The sequence below is a fragment of the Eubalaena glacialis genome, chromosome 5 (genome assembly GCF_028564815.1).
Source record: "Eubalaena glacialis isolate mEubGla1 chromosome 5, mEubGla1.1.hap2.+ XY, whole genome shotgun sequence".
In the NCBI taxonomy this organism is placed as follows: Eukaryota; Metazoa; Chordata; class Mammalia; order Artiodactyla; family Balaenidae; genus Eubalaena; species Eubalaena glacialis.
In genome coordinates, this window is record NC_083720.1 from 113,416,708 (window position 1) to 113,434,790 (window position 18,083).

The 18,083-nt window shown below is 44.5% G+C and overlaps 2 protein-coding genes across 5 annotated transcripts in view; one reads left to right on the plus strand and one right to left on the minus strand.

The window, feature by feature from the left end:
* Positions 1 to 387: 387 nt before the first annotated feature.
* LOC133091840 (uncharacterized) lies at positions 388 to 13,021 on the plus strand. Its single transcript, XM_061191034.1, has 3 exons — positions 388 to 408; positions 11,633 to 11,886; positions 11,992 to 13,021. Exons 1-3 carry the CDS (start codon positions 388 to 390, stop codon positions 13,019 to 13,021), a joined length of 1,305 nt encoding a protein of 434 aa, XP_061047017.1.
* Positions 13,022 to 14,762: 1,741 nt separating this feature from the next.
* The window catches only part of TMEM131L (transmembrane 131 like), a 157,900-nt gene continuing 154,579 nt past the window's right edge, over positions 14,763 to 18,083 (minus strand). For 3 of the 4 annotated variants that reach the window (XM_061191594.1, XM_061191593.1, XM_061191592.1), the window contains 3 exons: positions 17,353 to 17,444; positions 15,868 to 16,007; positions 14,763 to 15,171 (listed from right to left, as the gene is read on the minus strand). In XM_061191594.1, coding sequence (XP_061047577.1) covers positions 14,896 to 15,171; positions 15,868 to 16,007; positions 17,353 to 17,444 — 508 coding nt within the window. In that variant the 3' untranslated portion in view covers positions 14,763 to 14,895. The other variant, XM_061191595.1, reaches the window with a different exon arrangement.

Here is an 18,083-nt window from a genome sequence, read left to right on the forward strand (position 1 = left end):
TGGTAAATGAATAAGTTAGTAAATGAACAAATTCAGGCATAGATTTAAGTTAGGGATAGATTGGAAGTGATAAGTTTCATGTTGACACATTGAGAAATATCGGTAAAATGTCTAACAGGCATTCAGAAATAAATCTAGCTTTTCATAGAATGTTAAATGAGAAAAGCAATTCATGGAATAGTGTGTATATCCTATTTTTGTAAAAACACATATACACAAGTCTGGAAGGAAACATACCGAAATGCTGACTGCTGTTTTGTGGGTGGTAGGATTACAGTGGTTTTCTTTTCTTTTTTTTTCCTTTTCCTTACCCATATTTTCTACAACAGACAGAACAAACAATAAAGGTATTTCCACGTATTCTTAAAAAGTTGAGAAAGAGCCACGATGGATTTAAGTCAGTACCATGTAAGAGGTCATTCCTGGGGTGGAGAAGTAAACCAGTGAGAGGGAGAGGAGAGGATTATGGTTGCTGTGGGCAAAACCCCCAGCATTTGTAAAGCAAGATTTCTGGTCGGGTCAGAGAAAAAGCATTTGCTGTTGACTGTCAGCAGCATGGCCACCTCCTCTGCGGCCAGGCTCCCTCTGCCTGCCCTGACAGCCCCCTTCTCTGAAACATGTCTCAGGCCTGCCTTTCAAATCCATTTCTGGCCACACCCCAGCCTAGCCTGTCTTCTTCTCACACTTGCACGTCTACTGCTTCCTGCTAGCATCCAGCTTTTCCCAGCCCTGGAGGCTGTCTCGCATTTGACACCTAGAATAATATCCCATAATTGTTTTGATCATCCTTCTCATTGTAGCCTGGGCATGAAATCGTGAGCTTAAGACTGCTTCAGACTTCATCTCATCCCCAGTTGAACTTGACCAGACTTTCACTTCCCATCAGGAAGTGAAACATAGGAAACCAACATGTTACCTCCAGTATAACCACTATCCATTTCTCCAAGTTCTGTTTCAGATTTACTCCAGCAATGATCCCTTTCTTGGCTACCTGGGTTTCAGGCCTACTAGTCACTCTGGTAAACTGTTTTTGAATAGCTATTCAGTAATTGACATATATTTGTGCCTGTGACCTTAAACCTTATTTTTCTGAAGTAGAAGCAACACAGGGAGCACACACTGTGTTTGAGGAGCCAGGTTGGGCTCCTAGGGCAGACACAGACCGCAGGGACTGTGGGCTGCATCTAGTTCCCCAGGATGTGGAAGCCTGTCGGCGTGGGTGCCCGCCGGCTACCACACAGAACCAGCACTCAACTTTGAGGAACTCCCGGAATGGCGGGGCCGCAAGTCACATTTCCGCTGGCACTGCAGGGCCTTCTCCCCACAAGGAGGCCCAGGCCTTGTTGGCTGTGTGGGGTTTAGACTCCATAAACCTCTCCAACTAGGGGGGAAATAAAGAAATCTTCTCCAAGACCGTACAGCGTGGTTACATATTAGGACTGCTCAGCAGCATCTGCTCCGCACAGCTCGGACAAGGGAAAGACTCTCTTTCCACGAGTGGGACCACGTGACTGGTTCCTGCCAACCAGCTGTAGGCGGAAGTGACGTATGGGCGTACTGTACGTCACTGCCGGGGCCAAGCCCGGAAGAGCAGGCTGAGTATTGTCAGCCCCTCCTGTGGATTTAAGCGGGGAAACTGCTTGCGGAGATGGTCGAGTCACAAGAGTACAGTGGCCTCGATACTGAGTCCTACCAGAGGACAGTTACCCTGGAGTGTCATTAGGGCCTGTTTGTGGATCCGTTTGTTTCTGCAGCGTAACCTAGCCTTTCCCAACTAATACACAATCAGCTCTGGATTTTGACACATTATTCTGATTTAATGAACTTTTTTAATTAAAGAAGGAAGGCAAACAAGTGGTTGGTTTCTTTTCAGCAGCACTGTGGTTCAGGAATACATGATGGGTTGCGGGACGTGGCCTAACCCAGCACTGCTTGCTCCTTTTGTGGCAGGAATTGCTTTTCATATTGAAATAGACTCAGTGGTCATGTTTCGCGCCAGTGTTGCAGCCCACCCAGTCCTGAGGTCACGGCGCTTGGTCTGTTCCTTCCATTTTTGTTGTTGTTGTTGTTCCTTCCATTTTTTAAACATTGTCAATAAGTTCTACATATACAGCGAATGAATAAACATCCAATTGGAATAAACATCCATCCAGATGAAATGACACTGGGTAAAGTTTTTGTTTGTTTTCAGTTTCTAAAGTAAGAGTTTTCCTTTATAAATACTACATACATTCTAGGTACACAAATAAACACGTTTTATTTTACTGACATCTTCTCCGTACTCCAGCGGGAGTATTAAGTTGTTCAAATGTCTGGGTCACACAGAAATAATTATTTTGAAATGTTAATTAGAGTTTGCATAAATATTATATGTATCTTTTTAAAGTTGTATTTAAAAGGTGATTTTTATAATACTTGCCCTGTATTTTAACTAATTATGATTAGACTGCGTTGCATTTTGTATGTTGCCTATACGAGTGTTTAAAGACATTCTTATATGCCTTTAATCCTAGCCCAAGTAATTACTACATACCTCATTTTATAGGATTTTTATTAGGGAATGCTTAGTGAAAGTTTCACTTTGCCTTTGCCTTTAAATTGTCCTTTTATAGCGTAAAGTAAATTTTATTAGGAATTTAGCATTTGTTTTTAACATACTTGCTTTCACCATTGTTAAATAAAATATATTTTCCCTTAAGACTTAATTAAAAGTTTTGGGAGGAGGTGGAGTGATAGTAATTACATGCTTATAGTAGACAATACCCCAAAAAAATATCAATACAAAAAAGGAAATGAAAATCACTCACAATCCCACTCACCAGATGGTGCATCCTCCCCCCGCCCCTGCCCCAAATTCAGTATGGGCTCATACTGCGTATAAACTGTATCCTACCTCTTTCATTGCCTATGTCATTCTCTTACAATGATTTTTAGAGGCTTCCTCATATTCCAACATCTGTATGTACTGTAATTTAAACCTATTCCTATCGTGGAACATTTATTTGCAATTCATCAGTGTTCTAAACACTGTAATGAATCTGCTCATACATCATAGGCAGAATAACAACCCTGCCCCAAAGATGTCCACATCCTAAACCCTGGAACCTGTGAATATGTGACTGCATAGCAAAAATATGTGACTTTCAAGGTATGATTAAGTTAAGAACCTCAAGATGGGAAGTTAATCTGGGTGGAGCCAGTCGAATCAATCACATGAGTCCTTAAAAGAAGAGAAACTTTCCCAGCTGTGGTCAGAGAAAAAGGTGTGACAATGGAAGCATGGTCAGAGGGGTTCCACGTTGCTGGCTTTGAGGACGGAGGAAGGGGGCCGTGATCCAAGGAATGTAAGCAGCCTCTAGAAGCTGGGGCAGTCGAGAAAGGAGCAGATTCTCCCCTAGAGCCCCCGCAAAGGAACACAGCCTTGCCAACACCTTGATTTTAGCCCAACAAGACTTGTGTTGGATTTCTGACCTACAAAACTGTAAGATAATACATTTCTGTTGTTTGAAGCCCTCAAGTTTGTGGGAACTTTTTTTTTTTTTACCATATTTATTGGAGTATAATTGCTTTACAATGGTGTGTTAGTTTCTGCTTTATAACAAAGTGAATCAGTTATGCATATACATATGTTCCCATATCCCTTCCCTCTTGTGTCTCCCTCCCTCCCACCCTCCCTATCCCACCCCTCTAGGTGGTCACAAAGCACTAAGCTCATCTCCCTGTGCTATGCGGCTGCTTCCCACTAGCTATCTATTTTACATTTGGTAGTGTATATATGTCCATGCCACACTCTCACCCTGTCACATCTTACCCCTCCCCCTCCCCATATCCTCAAGTCTATTCTCTAGTAAGTCTGTGTCTTTATTCCCGTCTTGCCACTAGGTTCTTCATGACCTTTTTTTTTTTTTTCCTTAGATTCCATATATATGTGTTAGCATACGGTATTTGTTTTTCTCTTTCTGACTTACTTCACTCTGTATGACAGATTCTAGGTCCATCCACCTCACTACAAAAAACTCCATTTCGTTTCTTTTTATGGCTGAGTAATATTCCATTGTATATATGTGCCACATCTTCTTTATCCATTCATTCGATGATGGACACTTAGGTTGCTTCCATGTCCTGGCTATTGTAAATAGAGCTGCAATGAACATTGTGGTACATGACTCTTTTTGAATTATGGTTTTCTCAGGGTATATGCCCAGTAGTGGGATTGCTGGATCATATGGTAGTTCTATTTTTAGTTTTTTAAGGAACCTCCATACTGTTCTCCATAGTGGCTGTATCAATTTACATTCCCACCAACAGTGCAAGAGGGTTCCCTTTTCTCCACACCCTCTCCAGCATTTATTGTTTCTAGATTTTTTGATGATGGCCATTCTGACTGGTGTGAGATGATATCTCATTGTAGTTTTGATTTGCATTTCTCTAATGATTAATGATGTTGAGCATTCTTTCATGTATCTGTTGGCAATCTGTATATCTTCTTTGGAGAAATGTCTATTTAGGTCTTCTGCCCACTTTTGGATTGGGTTGTTCATTTTTTTGTTATTGAGCTGCATGAGCTGCTTGTAAATCTTGGAGATTAATCCTTTGTCAGTTGCTTCATTTGCAAATATTTTCTCCCATTCTGAGGGTTGTCTTTTGGTCTTCTTTATGGTTTCCTTTGCTGTGCAAAAGCTTTTAAGTTTCATTAGGTCCCATTTGTTTATTTGTGTTTTTATTTCCATTTCTCTAGGAGTTGGGTCAAAAAGGATCTTGCTGTGATTTATGTCATAAACTGTTCTGCCTATGTTTTCCTCTAAGAGTTTGATAATGTCTGGCCTTACATTTAGGTCTTTAATCCATTTTGAGTTTATTTTTGTGTATGGTGTCAGGGAGTGTTCTAATTTCATACTTTTACATGTACCTGTCCAGTTTTGCCAGCACCACTTATTGAAGAGGCTGTCTTTTCTCCACTGTATATGTTTGCCTCCTTTATCAAAGATAAGGTGACCATATGTGTGTGGGTTTATCTCTGGGCTTTCTATCCTGTTCCATTGATCTATGTTTCTGTTTTTGTGCCAGTACCAAACTGTCTTGATTACTGTAGCTTTATAATATAGTCTGAAGTCAGGGAGCCTGATTCCTCCAGCTCCATTTTTCGTTCTCAAGATTGCTTTGGCTATTCGGGGTCTTTTGTGTTTCCATACAAATTGTGAAATATTTTGATCTAGTTCTGTGAAAAATGCCAGTGGTAGTTTGATAGGGATTGCATTGAATCTGTAGATTGCTTTGGGTAGTAGAGTCATTTTCACAATGTTGATTCTTCCAATCCAAGAACATGGTATATCTCTCCATCTGTTTGTATCATCTTTAATTTCTTTCATCAGTGTCTTATAATTTTCTGCATACAGGTCTTTTGTCTCCTTAGGTAGGTTTATTCCTAGATATTTTATTCTTTTTGTTGCAGTGGTAAACGGGAGTGTTTTCTTAATTTCACTTTCAGATTTTTCATCATTAGTGTATAGGAATGCAAGAGATTTCTGTGCATTAATTTTGTATCCTGCTACTTTACCAAATTCATTGATTAGCTCTAGTAGTTTTCTGGTGGCATCTTTAGGATTCTCTATGTATAGTATCATGTCATCTGCAAACAGTGACAGCTTTACTTCTTCTTTTCCGATTTGGATTCCTTTTATTTCTTTTTCTTCTCTGATTGCTGTGGCTAACACTTGCAAAACTATGTTGAATAGTAGTGGTGAGAGTGGGCAACCTTGTCTTGTTCCTGATCTTAGTGGAAATGGTTTCAGTTTTTCACCATTGAGGACAATGTTGGCTGTGGGTTTGTCATATATGGCCTTTATTATGTTGAGGAAAGTTCCCTCTATGCCTACTTTCTGCAAGGCTTTGATCATAAACGGGTGTTGAATCTTGTTGAAAGCTTTCTGTGCATCTATTGAGATGATCATATGGTTTTTCTCCTTCAATTTGTTAATATGATGTATCACGTTGACTGATTTGCGTATATTGAAGAATCCTTGCATTCCTGGAATAAACCCCACTTGATCATGGTGTATGATCCTTTTAATGTGTTGTTGGATTCTGTTTGCTAGTATTTTGTTGAGGATTTTTGCATCTATGTTCATCAGTGATATTCACCTGTAGTTTTCTTTCTTTGTGACATCTTTGTCTGGTTTTGGTATCAGGGTGATGGTGGCCTCGTAGAATGAGTTGGGGAGTGTTCCTCCCTCTGCAATATTTTGGAAGAGTTTGAGAAGGATAGCTGTTAGCTCTTCTCTAAATGTTTGATAGAATTCGCCTGTCAAGCCATCTGGTCCTGGGCTTTTGTGTGTTGGAAGATTTTTAATCACAGTTTCAATTTCAGTGCTTGTGATTGGTCTGTTCATATTTTCTATTTCTTCCTGGTTCAGTCTTGGCAGGTTGTGCATTTCTAAGAATTTGTCCATTTCTTCCAGGTTGTCCACTTTATTGGCATAGAGTTGCTTGTAGTAATCTCTCATGATCGTTTGTATTTCTGCAGTGTCAGTGGTTACTTCTCCTTTTTCATTTCTAATTTTATTGATTTGAGTCTTCTCCCTTTTTCTCTTGATGAGTCTGGCTAATGGTTTATCAATTTTGTTTATCTTCTCAAAGAACCAGCTTTTCGTTTTATTGATTTTTGCTATTGTCTCCTTCATTTCTTTTTCATTTATTTCTGATCTGATCTTTATGATTTGTTTCCTTCTGCTAGCTTTGGGATTTTTTTGTTCTTCTTTCTCTAATTGCTTTAGGTGCAAGGTTAGGTTGTTTATTCGAGATGTTTCCTGTTTCTTGATGTAGGCTTGTATTGCTATAAACTTCCCTCTTAGAACTGCTTTTGCTGCATCCCATAGGTTTTGGGTCGTCGTGTCTCCATTGTCATTTGTTTCTAGGTATTTCTTGATTTCCCCTTTGATTTCCTCAGTGATCACTTCGTTATTAAGTAGTATATTGTGTAGCCTCCATGTGTTTGTATTTTTTACAGATCTTTTCCTGTAATTGATATCTAGTCTCATAGCGTTGTGGTCAGAAAAGATACTTGATACGATTTCAATTTTCTTAAATTTACCAAGGCTTGATTTGTGACCCAAGATATGATCTATCCTGGAGAATGTTCCTTGAGCACTTGAGAAAAATGTGTATTCTGTTGTTTTTGGGTGGAATGTCCTATAAATATCAATTAAGTCCATCTTGTTTAATGTATCATTTAAAGCTTGTGTGTCCTTATTTATTTTCATTTTGGGTGATCTGTCCATTGGTGAAAGTGGGGTGTTAAAGTCCCCTACTATGATTGTGTTACTGTCGATTTCCCCTTTGATGGCTGTTAGTATTTGCCTTATGTATTGAGGTGCTCCTATGTTGGGTGCATAAATATTTACAATTGTTATACCTTCTTCTTGGATCAATCCCTTGATCATTATATAGTGTCCTTCTTTGTCTCTTGTAATAGTCTTTATTTTAAAGTCTATTTTGTCTGATATGAGAATTGCTACTCCAGCTTTCTTTTGATTTCCATTTGCATGGAATATCTTTTTCCATCCCCTCACTTTCAGTCTGTATGTGTCCCTAGGCCTGAAGTGGGTCTCTTGTAGACAGCATATATATGGGTCTTGTTTTTGTATCCATTCAGCCAGTCTGTGTCTTTTGGTGGGAGCATTTAATCCGTTTACATTTAATTACAAGGTAATTATCGATATGTATGTTCCTATTCCCATTTTCTTAAATGTTTTGGGTTTGTTATTGTAGGTGTTTTCCTTCTCTTGTGTTCCTTGCCTAGAGAACTTCCTTTAGCATTTGTTGTAAAGCTGGTTTGGTGGTGCTGAACTCTCTCAGCTTTTGCTTGTCTGTAAAGGTTTTAATTTCTCCATCAAATCTGAATGAGATCCTTGCTGGATAGAGTACTCTTGGTTGTAGGTTTTTCTCCTTCATCACTTTAAGTATATCCTGCCACTCCCTTCTGGCTTGCAGAGTTTCTGCTGAAAGATCAGCTGTTAACCTTATGGGGATTCCCTTGTGTGTTTTTTATTGTTGTTCCCTTGCTGCTTTTAATATGTTTTCTTTATATTTAAGTTTTGATAATTTGATTAGTATGTGTCTTGGCGTGTTTCTCCTTGGATTTATCCTGTATGGGACTCTCTGCGCTTCCTGAACTTCATTGACTATTTCCTTTCCCATATTAGGGAAGTTTTCAACTATAATCTCTTCAAATATTTTCTCAGTCCCTTTCTTTTTCTCTTCTTCTTCTGGGACCCCTATAATTCGAATGTTGGTGAGTTTAATGTTGTCCCAGAGGTCTCTGAGACTGTCCTCAGTTCTTTTCATTCTTTTTTCTTTATTCTGCTCTGCAGTAGTTATTTCCACTATTTTATCTTCCAGGTCACTTACCCGGTCTTCTGCCTCAGTTATTCTGGTATTGATCCCTTCTAGAGTATTTTTAATTTCATTTATTGTGTTTTTCATTGTTGCTTGGTTCCTCTTTAGTTCCTCTACATCCTTGTTAAATGTTTCTTGCATTTTGTCTATTCTATTTCCAAGATTTTGGATCATCTTTACTATCATTATTCTGAATTCTTTTTCAGGTAGACTGCCTATTTCCTCTTCATTTGTTAGGTCTGGTGTGTTTTGACCCTGCTCCTTCATCTGCTGTGTGTTTTTCTGTCTTCTCATTTTGCTTATCTTACTGTGTTTGGGGTCTCCTTTTCACAGGCTGCAGGTTCGTAGTTCCCGTTGTTTTTGGTATCTGTCCCCAGTGGCTAAGGTTGGTTCAGTGGGTTGTGTAGGCTTCCTGATGGAGGGGACTAGTGCCTGTGTTCTGGTGGATGAGGCTGGATCTTGTGTTTCTGGTGGGCACGTCCACATCTGGTGGTGTGTTTTGGGGTGTCTGTGGCCTTATTATGATTTAAGGCAGCCTCTCTGCTAATGGATGGGGCTGTGTTCCTGTCTTGCTAGTTGTTTGGCATAGGGTGTCCAGCACTGTAGCTTGCTGGTCGTTGAGTGAAGCTGGGTCTTGATGTTGAGATGGAGATCGCTGAGAGATTTTTGCCGTTTGGTATTACGTGGAGCTGGGAGGTCTCTTGTGGACCAGTGTCCTGAAGTTGGCTCTCCCACCTCAGAAGCACAGCCCTGATGCCTGGCTGGAGCATGAAGAGCGTTTCATCCACTCGGCTCAGAATAAAAGGGAGAAAAAATAGAAAGAAAGAAAGCAAGAGGATAAAATAAAATAAAGCTATTATAATAAAAAATAAGAAAAAAATTATTAAGAAAAAAAATTTTTTCTGTAAAAAAAAAACAAAAAAAAAAAAACGGACAGACCGAACCCTAGGACAAATGGTGGAAGCAAAGCTATACAGACAAATTCTCACCCAGAAGCATACACATATACACTCACAAGAAAAAGAAAAGGGGAAAAGTTAATATATCCTGCTCCCAAAGTCCACCTCCTGAATTTGGGATGATTCGTTGTGTAGTCAGGTATTCAACAGATGCAGGTACCTCAAGTTGTTTGTGGAGCTTTAATCCGCTGCTTCTGAGGCTGCTGGGAGAAATTTCCCTTTCTCTTCTTTGTTCCCACAGCTCCCGGGTTTCAGCCTTGGATTTGGACCCGCCTCTGCGTGTAGGTCGCCTGAGGGCGTCTGTTCCCCGCCCAGATAGAACGGGGTTAAAGGAGCAGCTGCTTCAGGGGCTCTGGCTCACTCAAGCGGGGTGGGGGGGGGGGCGGAGGGAAGGGTATGGATGCGGGGCGAGCCTGCAGCGGCAGAGGCCAGCGTGACGTTGCAGCAGCCTGAGTCGCGCCGTGCGTTCTCCCGGGTAAGTTGTCCCTGGATCACAGGAGCCTGGAAGTGGCGGGCTGCACAGGCTCCCGGGAGGGGCGGTGTGGATAGTTACCTGTGCTCGCACACAGGCTTCTTGGTGGCGGCAGCAGCAGCCTTAGCTTCTCATGCCCGTCTCTGGGGTCTGCTCTGATAGCCGCAGCTTGCGCCCATCTCTGGAGCTCGTTTAGGCAGCGCTCTGAATCCCCTCTCCTTTTGGGAGGTCTGACGTCTTCTGCCAGCGTTCAGTGGGTGTTCTGTAGGAGCAGTTCCACGTGTAGATGTATTTCTAATGTATTGTCTTGCCAGGTGTTCAAGTTGCCCTGGGCCTGTGGAGCCAAGTGAAGAGCCGCAGTTCAAGCTTTGAGAAGGCAGCGTTGTCAGGGCATTGGGTATCAGGTCCTGGTTAGAGGCAACTCCCACGACATCTCAGACAGCTCACCGGCCTGCGGTCCCCAGGACTGTCGCGGCTTTGGCCGCCGGGGCCCCTCCAGAGCCGGCAGCCTCAGTGAGGCCGCCCTCCCCTCGGGCTCCGGGGCACTTCAGTGACGCCGAAGGGAAGAGACCCCGAGCCGGGAGTTCCAGCTCTGCGGATGTGGGAACTTTTTACAGCAGCAATAGAAAACTGATTTTTGTGCACAATTTTTTTACTGTTTTCCTTGGGAGTCAATTCCTAGAAGAGTTTTCAAGGTACCTAATACACATTGCCCACCAACTTACCATCTCATCAGCAATGTACAAATGCCTGCTTCACTTGCCCCTTCCCACCCTGAGACTTAAGTTCCTATGTATCCTGTTGTTTCATGTTCTTTCATTTAAATTGATGATAGTAATTGTATGGAATACTGAAAGTAGCCAATTGAGGGTTTACTATGTGCCAAGCACTATCTAAAAACTCATTCATTAAATCTTCCCAGCAACCCTATGAAGTATGTTACCATTATTATCCCCATTTTACAGAAAGAGGAAACTGAGGCATGGGAAATTTAAGAATGTTCTAAAGCTGGAGTTAGACCCCACGAAGTCTGGCCCCAAAGGGGATGTTCGTCGATGAGTCTCCCATTAAAATCAAAGCTCCTGGAAGGCAGGGTCAGCCTCTACCACCTTACTCACTCTAGTGATCCTCAGGTTTTCCCCAGTGGTAACATAATCCAATGTAGTAACAGTTGTCATGAAGAGCTCTGTACATGGAGATTGGTATGTAAGAGCATGTATTTATGTATGTGTGTTTAGTATGTAAGGAACTGTGGTAATTCTCCTGCCTTTGCTTGTGGTCGGCCACAGAATAATCGAAGTATTCCCTAATTATTGACTCACTTCTTTACTGCCAGATACTTGTGCTCACGCATGCCCCTCCCACTCATTCCTTTCCACACACTCCTTTGTATCAGACACTATGCCAGGCGCCAGAGACAATACTGAACCAGGCAAGAGAGGAGGGCTGTATTAGCGCTGATGCTGTAACACAGACCCCACACAGCAGTAGCCAAACAAGAGAGAACTTATGTGTCCCTTCCCAGCGCAGTCGGAGCCCAGGGCTGTGAGGGCAGGTGCCTCTGTGGTGTCGGAGACCCAGGTTCCTGCTCTCTTGTTGCTCTTCCATCCCCTAGAGCAAAGATCAGCAAACTTTTTCTGTAAAGGACTGGAGTAAACATTTTAGGCTGTGCCCTGTTCGGTAGAGGAATGAGGAGTGGCTGTGTTCCAGTACAACTTTATCCACAAAAACAGGCCAGAGGCCATGATGTGCAACCCAAACCTGGGCGTCTTGTCACTTCTCTCATAAATAGACCTATTCTGCTCAGGTCTCTGCTGTCCCTCCCACCACGGGGGATGAAGTGCCCCTGTCCGTCCAGGCTCAGGTGCCTGCAAGTGACACCCAGGGCCCCACCTGCCCCCTCTCTGCCCAGGCCTCGCCCTCAGCACGCAGCAGGCCCAGCGCTCTCCCACTTTGGCCTCATGTCCCCGCGTCCAGCTCCCCACAGCTGGCCTTCTCCACTGCCACCTCCACCTCCCGTGTCAACTGGCTGCGGCTGGAACAGCTAAGGACACCACAAGGGTCATGGGCTGGATGCAGCCCTCAGGGGTCCCTCATCTGACGGGTCCCCCAGCCTTTGACCCAGTCTGGGCCACTGCCTCCCCTCTGGGCCTCTGACCTCCTCAGCGATTCCTCCTCAGTCTTCTCTGCCGCCGCCTCCTCTTCTAAACACGGGGGCTCCTGGCTAAGTGCTCAGGACTATTCTCCTCCCGGAGAGGCCCCAGGCACTCTAATTGCTCTAGAACCATCCGGAGGCCGAGGATGGACGCCCCCCCTGGTCTCCAGTCCTGAACTGCACCGACCTTCAGATTTGTCGGGGCCACAGCCTCCATGCCGTCTGCACTTCGGTACGAGGCCTCCCACACCGAATAGTCCAGCGCGGACCTCTCGGCCCCCTGCCCCCAACCAGACCCTCCCCCCGCCCCGGGGCTCTTCCTCTCGGTCAAGGGCATCAGCAGGACCCAGCTCTCGAGGCCCAGCAGGGGTGCTGGCCTCCCTACGCCCCTCCACCCCAGCCTGCTGGCACCATCCTGTCACCCGCTGCTGCAGGCGACTGACTGCCGGGACTGTCCCTCCCGCCCCGCCCCCCCCAGGACAGCTCTCCATCCAGCCCTCAGTGTCTCTGACACTCAAATCATATGACGTTCCCTCTCCCTTAAGACACCCCAGTGGGGCCCACTGCCCTTCCCATCCTCTCCTCGGAGGCCTACGAGGCCTTAGGGAGGCGGCCTCTGCCCCGCGGCCTCTACAGCTCCTCTGTGCCTGTGGCCCTGACTCGCGGGGCCCCAGCCGCCCTGGCCTCCCGCCGCGGAGGCTTTGCCCTCGCTCCTTCCTCTGCTGGAGGCTCTGGCCCGCTGATCTGGGCGCAGCCGGCTTTCTCGTCACCCAGGTTGTACCTCAGATGTACCTCTGCAAGGAGATTTCCCCTGAGACCCCAGGTACCCCCTGCTACCTCCCCCGCTGGTCACGTCACCCCTTGGCTGCCCTCACCGCTCGCCAGGACCCGAAATACTCATTGAACCTTTTGATTGCTTCTTCCCTGACCCTGCTCCTGGAATGTACCAGCAGGACCCTGTCTGTCCTGTCCTCTGCTGCACCCACAGCCCCTGGACAGGTCCCAGCTCCTGGGAGGTGCTTGGCAAATATTTTTAAATGAATAAAAACTTCCAGTTCCCCCATCACTGATTTTAGTCTTATGGCTGAAGATAATATTCCATCTAAAGCGCAGATTTTTACTTTCTTTTATATAGAGTGGAACAAAAACTTGTTTTGGTCTTTCCTGATGGGGAATTGAAGGATCAGTGAAAGCAGGAAAATAAATTAGATCAACAATCTGAGCAGAGAGAAGAACGTGTATCTAAATGTCTCAGACTCTCTCTGGTGGGGAAGTTTTGAATTTGATATTGAAAATGCTTTGGGGCTTTTTTCATCAACCTAAATTATTTTATTTTGGTAAAATACACATAACACAAAACTTACCATTTTAACCATTTTTATGTGTACAGTCTAGTGGCATGAAGTACATTCACAGTTATGTAACCATCACCACCATCCATCTCCAGAACATTTTCACCTCCTCAAACTGAAACTCTGAGCTTATTAAACATTGACTCCCCATTCCCCTCCCCTTCAAGCCCCTGGTAACCTCTATTCTACTTTGACTCTGAATTTGACCGCACTAGGTACCTCATATAAGTGGAATCATACAATACTTGTACTTTTGTGACGGGCTTATTTCACTCAGCACGTTTTCAAGGTTCATCCATGATGTAGCATGTGTCAGAATTTCCTTCCCTTCTAAGGTTGAATATTCCATTGTCTGTATATACCACATTTTGCTTATCCATTCTTCCATCAATGGACATTTAGGTTGTTTCCACCTTCTGGCTACTGTGACTAGTCCTTCAGTGAACATGGTGCACAAGCATTTGTTTCAATTCTTTTGGGTATATACCTAGAACCTAAACTACTTTTCAGCATTATTCAGTACTGGGGATGGGGGATTCCAAGTCGGTAGCCTGAGAGGTTTCCAGTAGCCGTGCATGCTCGGAGGTGCTCCTTGCAGGAGGGCAGTCCCAGGTTACAGTGCACTCACCCTTCGTCCAGGGTCCCACACGGCCAAGGCAAAGAGAAAGAAAAAGCAAGCGAACCCAGCATTCCACTCAAAAATCTCTCCCACTCCATTTCCAATAAGGACAAAACAAAATGTAAAAATAAGACATTTTTATTAAAAGCTGAAATGTTTTCAAAGTTTATACATGCAAACAGATAATTCCATCACATGGATTTCTAAGATCACTGACAAGCAGATACAAACCAGCCTAGCAAACACGCACCAACACCCTAACCCGCTCAGTACTTGTATTTGGACTCAGCCTGTTCACTCGGAGGGAAACCGGACACTTACCAGCATGTCCCTACTGCTGTCGTGCCCCTGGTGACTGGCCTGATGGAGGGGAGGGAACATCCCTGTCACACGGTCGAGCAGAACAGTGCCGGGCTCTCTGCTCCACCCCAGCAGCCCTGCCCACCAGGACTGGTCCCTCCAGGCAAGTGACTGGCAGCTGGCTTCCCAACACTGGAGGCTCGTTTCAATCAACGGAGCACTTGAAACAAAATCCTGGCTGCCTGAGCCACAGGCCCATTACAGCAGCATCCCTCGGAATGCCACCTGATCAAAGTCACTTTCTGCAAGCTCCCAGGGAGTCCGATGCCCACGGAGGGGGCAATCACTGCAGTGCTTTCTTTCTCAACTCTTACCTTCTTAGAAGCCGCCCCGGTTCTGATTTAAACATTTGGCATGTCTGACACGCTTCTTGAGTTATGAAGTTAGGACACATGGATGCTTCGTTTCTATCACTGATTTGTGAAGGATTAAAAAAAATAGAGCACCCAGATTTCATTAAAAATTTTATTTTCATATAAAAGTGCCAAAATATCCACCAACGTCAATCTATGTCAACAACCAGTTTACGCTAGTAATCAAAACACAAGCCTCTTTATTCACATTGTTGAAAACGCGAATCTTTTTCACACGTTCCCACAGTAGCTGGAGTCTCTAGACAGCGGGAAGTTTGCGCTCCTGTTCGCGGTGCTAGTCCATATGTCCAGGTCCATATAGGCACGGAATGGGTTAAACCCAGGGTAGTATTCCTTGCACATGACTGCCTGGTTTTCCATGTGAGTCGGGTGTTCCGTGGTGGGGTTGACGGGGCAGCAATTTTCATACACGTCGCTTTGCGGGGCCCAGATGGAACCAAAAAGTCCAGACATCGGAGACAAGCTTCGGGTGCTTGTGAGGTAGGGCTGAAGGATACATGAGGAGAAGGAAAAAAAAAAAAAAGAAATGTTTAAAAAAATAAAGGAGCCTTAGAAAGGCAATGGCAAGGTTGACTATGTACCCGTGGCTACCACAGTGGAATCAATCCAAGCTACCTGGACATTATTACACTATTCTCAACCACCTGGGTGGCTTTAATTCCATTTTTCTCAAACAGAAGGTCATGAAATTCCCCTCAAACTATTGATAGATAAAACTTTTTTCAACCCAAGGACGGACCCACAGGTCAAATGCCCTCTATTTGTAAAAAAGCGGCAGAGTGGGTGTCAGAGAAGCACAGAGGGTGTCCCCAGGCAGGAAGCCCTCCAGCCCTGTCGCTGACACTGCCTGACCTTCCTGGAAGGTTCATCTCATCTCCTCCCACAGATGAAAGGTCAGCGGGGCCACAGGAACACAGCTGCATCCCAGAGGGCTTCCTGGCCCAAGTTCAATGCCATCGACAACCATTTCTCCTCAGAGTGGTTTGGGGCGTCTTGGCTGCTAGTGTCTGCAAGCCCCCGCCCATCTGACCACGTGTGAGGCCCCTGCAGAGGGCGGCTGGTGACCTAAGGGGAACAAGCCGGGCTCTGGCTGATCTGAACCCAACCCTAAAGCTACAGAAAGACCAGGATGAGGCAGGCACTAGAAAGAACCCGGGCACAGCAGGACCGGGCGGCACTGACCGGAGAGCTGATGAGGCCGGCGTGTCCCCAGGCGGTCGGCACGTTTGGGGGGCTGTTCCAGGCAGACTGGGAGCTGTGGTCAATGAAGTCTGTCTGAACTTCGGCAGGACAGGGGAAGCCATTGGGGTAGTTAATGTTTTCTACAAAGAATGGGAGACATCGACAGAGGTGAACATTTTTCTGGAGAGAATGGAATTCTCACTCTCAGAAAAAGCTCTCAAGGCCTTACTATATTGACAAGTTAAAGATGAACATAAAATAATTACTCCATGAGACATATCACCTGGGAAGCCCTCAGGAAGTTCTTCCTCTGGGCTTAATTTTTTGTATTTGATAATTTGATGGGACTCTTTCTAATACACAGAATACACTAAAATGCTGCTATACTTCCATAGTAGTAAATACTACCATAGATTTGAATAGTGTCAAGGTTCTTACCAGTCCTTAAAATTTTCTTTTATTGCCTGTCATGCCAATGTCGGCCATCTACACATACACCATTTGCATTGATAAAGCAATAGGAAACCAAGCACTTATCCGACAGCAGTAAGAAGGTATAAACACAGCCTCACAGGCAGGAAGAAAGTTACCACAGCACCCCCTTGTGATTATCATAGAGCACTGCATATATCAAAACCCAGATAAGTACAAGCATCTTGTACTTATATTTGGGCCCAAGAATCTGCAATTTTTCACAATTTCCCCTTCAAACTCCTTCCCTTCCTTCTGCAGCACCATCCAGGGGCATAAGTGTCAGGACATGTGAGGAACAAGCAGGTAAATGATTCTACTTCGCCTGGGACTTGTTTCCCTAAAAAGAGTAACTAACCCCAGCCTCCCAATGGATAATCCAATGGATAATCCACAGTTTAGGTCCACATAGATCCAAATGACCCCGTTCTACCTAATTTGAAGGACTAAATAGATTAGGGTTATTTGTACAAGTCCCCAGACACCCGGGTTTAGAGAGCTTTTTGAGGCCATATAAAATTACATATGGCAGGCGTGCTGGACCCACATGAAGGACTGACTCAGCAGCCTCCTGGAAGATCATTCTCAAAGGCACATTCTTTGCAGTAAGTGCCTTGAGTCCACACACCCTTCCTGCTTTGACTTTCTGAGAATAAAAGAATGGCACTGGGGGACTTCCCTGGTGGTCCAGTAGTAAAGAATCCACCTTCCAATGCAGGGGATGCATGCTCGATCCCTGGTCAGGGAACTAAGATCCCACATGCCGCGGGGCAACTAAGCCCGCGTGCCACAACTACTGAACTCTCGTGCCTCAACAAGAGAGCCTGTGTGCCGCAAACTACAGAGCTCACGCACCCTGGAGTCCGCGCCACAACTAGAGAGAGAAAATCCGCATGCCACAACTAGAGAGAAGCCCGTGCGCTGCAATGAAAGATCCCGCGGGCTGCAACTAAGACCCAACACAACCAAAAAAAAAAAAAAAGAATGGCATTAGGATTGTCCAAACAGCTTTACCTTCTGGAAAGGCATTGTAGTCGTTCAATTCCAGGGGGCAGTACACACTGGGAAACTGGCCTTCACACGCTGCATTCCAATCAATGAAACTGCTACAAAAAACAAGGGGTCTAGTTTCAGAAACAGGATGTCAACAGATCAAGGAAAGAAAGAGGAGTACGATGTTATTGCCCAGCATCTTCATCGCTGCTAATTCCTCAACTCTGGAAAATAAAAGAAGTACTTTATTGTCACAGAATCAAAGACTTACTAACTCAACGCTCATCACCAATGACACAGCACTGCAGGATGGATGGCTTGGACTGGATGCCCACTTCCTTTCGATGGGGATGTAATTAATGTACAGCATAGGAAACATAGTTAATCACACTGTAATACTCTGTGTGGTGAGAGTTGGTGACTAGACTTACATGGTGATCATTTTGTAATGTATAAAAATAATGAATCACTATGTTGTACACCTGAAATATCATACTGTATGTCAGTTATAATTCCAAAGAAAGTCAGAGATGGAGTTTGATCTGTTGAGTACAGAGAGCCAAGGACTCAGGGGAAAGTGGGGGCAGGGGAGCTTTTCTTTAAATGAGACAAGAAAAAGCAAATAAATTATGCCTAGATAAGGGGAATGGATCAAAACCCGGCTTTCAGTTTGCCAGAGAAGTACTTTCACTTAGACTGTAAAAAACTTGCCCATGGTTAGGTGTAAACCATGTAAGCAGGATCAAGATTTG

Excerpts from the sequence above, each read along its gene's own strand:
- LOC133091840 (XM_061191034.1), top strand. The coding sequence starts at position 388 with ATGGATTTAAGTCAGTACCAT. Across the intron at positions 409-11,632 it reads TGGATTTAAGTCAGTACCAT|GTCTCTGCTGTCCCTCCCAC; the intron begins GTAAGAGGTCAT and ends TATTCTGCTCAG. Across the intron at positions 11,887-11,991 it reads CAGCTAAGGACACCACAAGG|CGATTCCTCCTCAGTCTTCT; the intron begins GTCATGGGCTGG and ends TGACCTCCTCAG.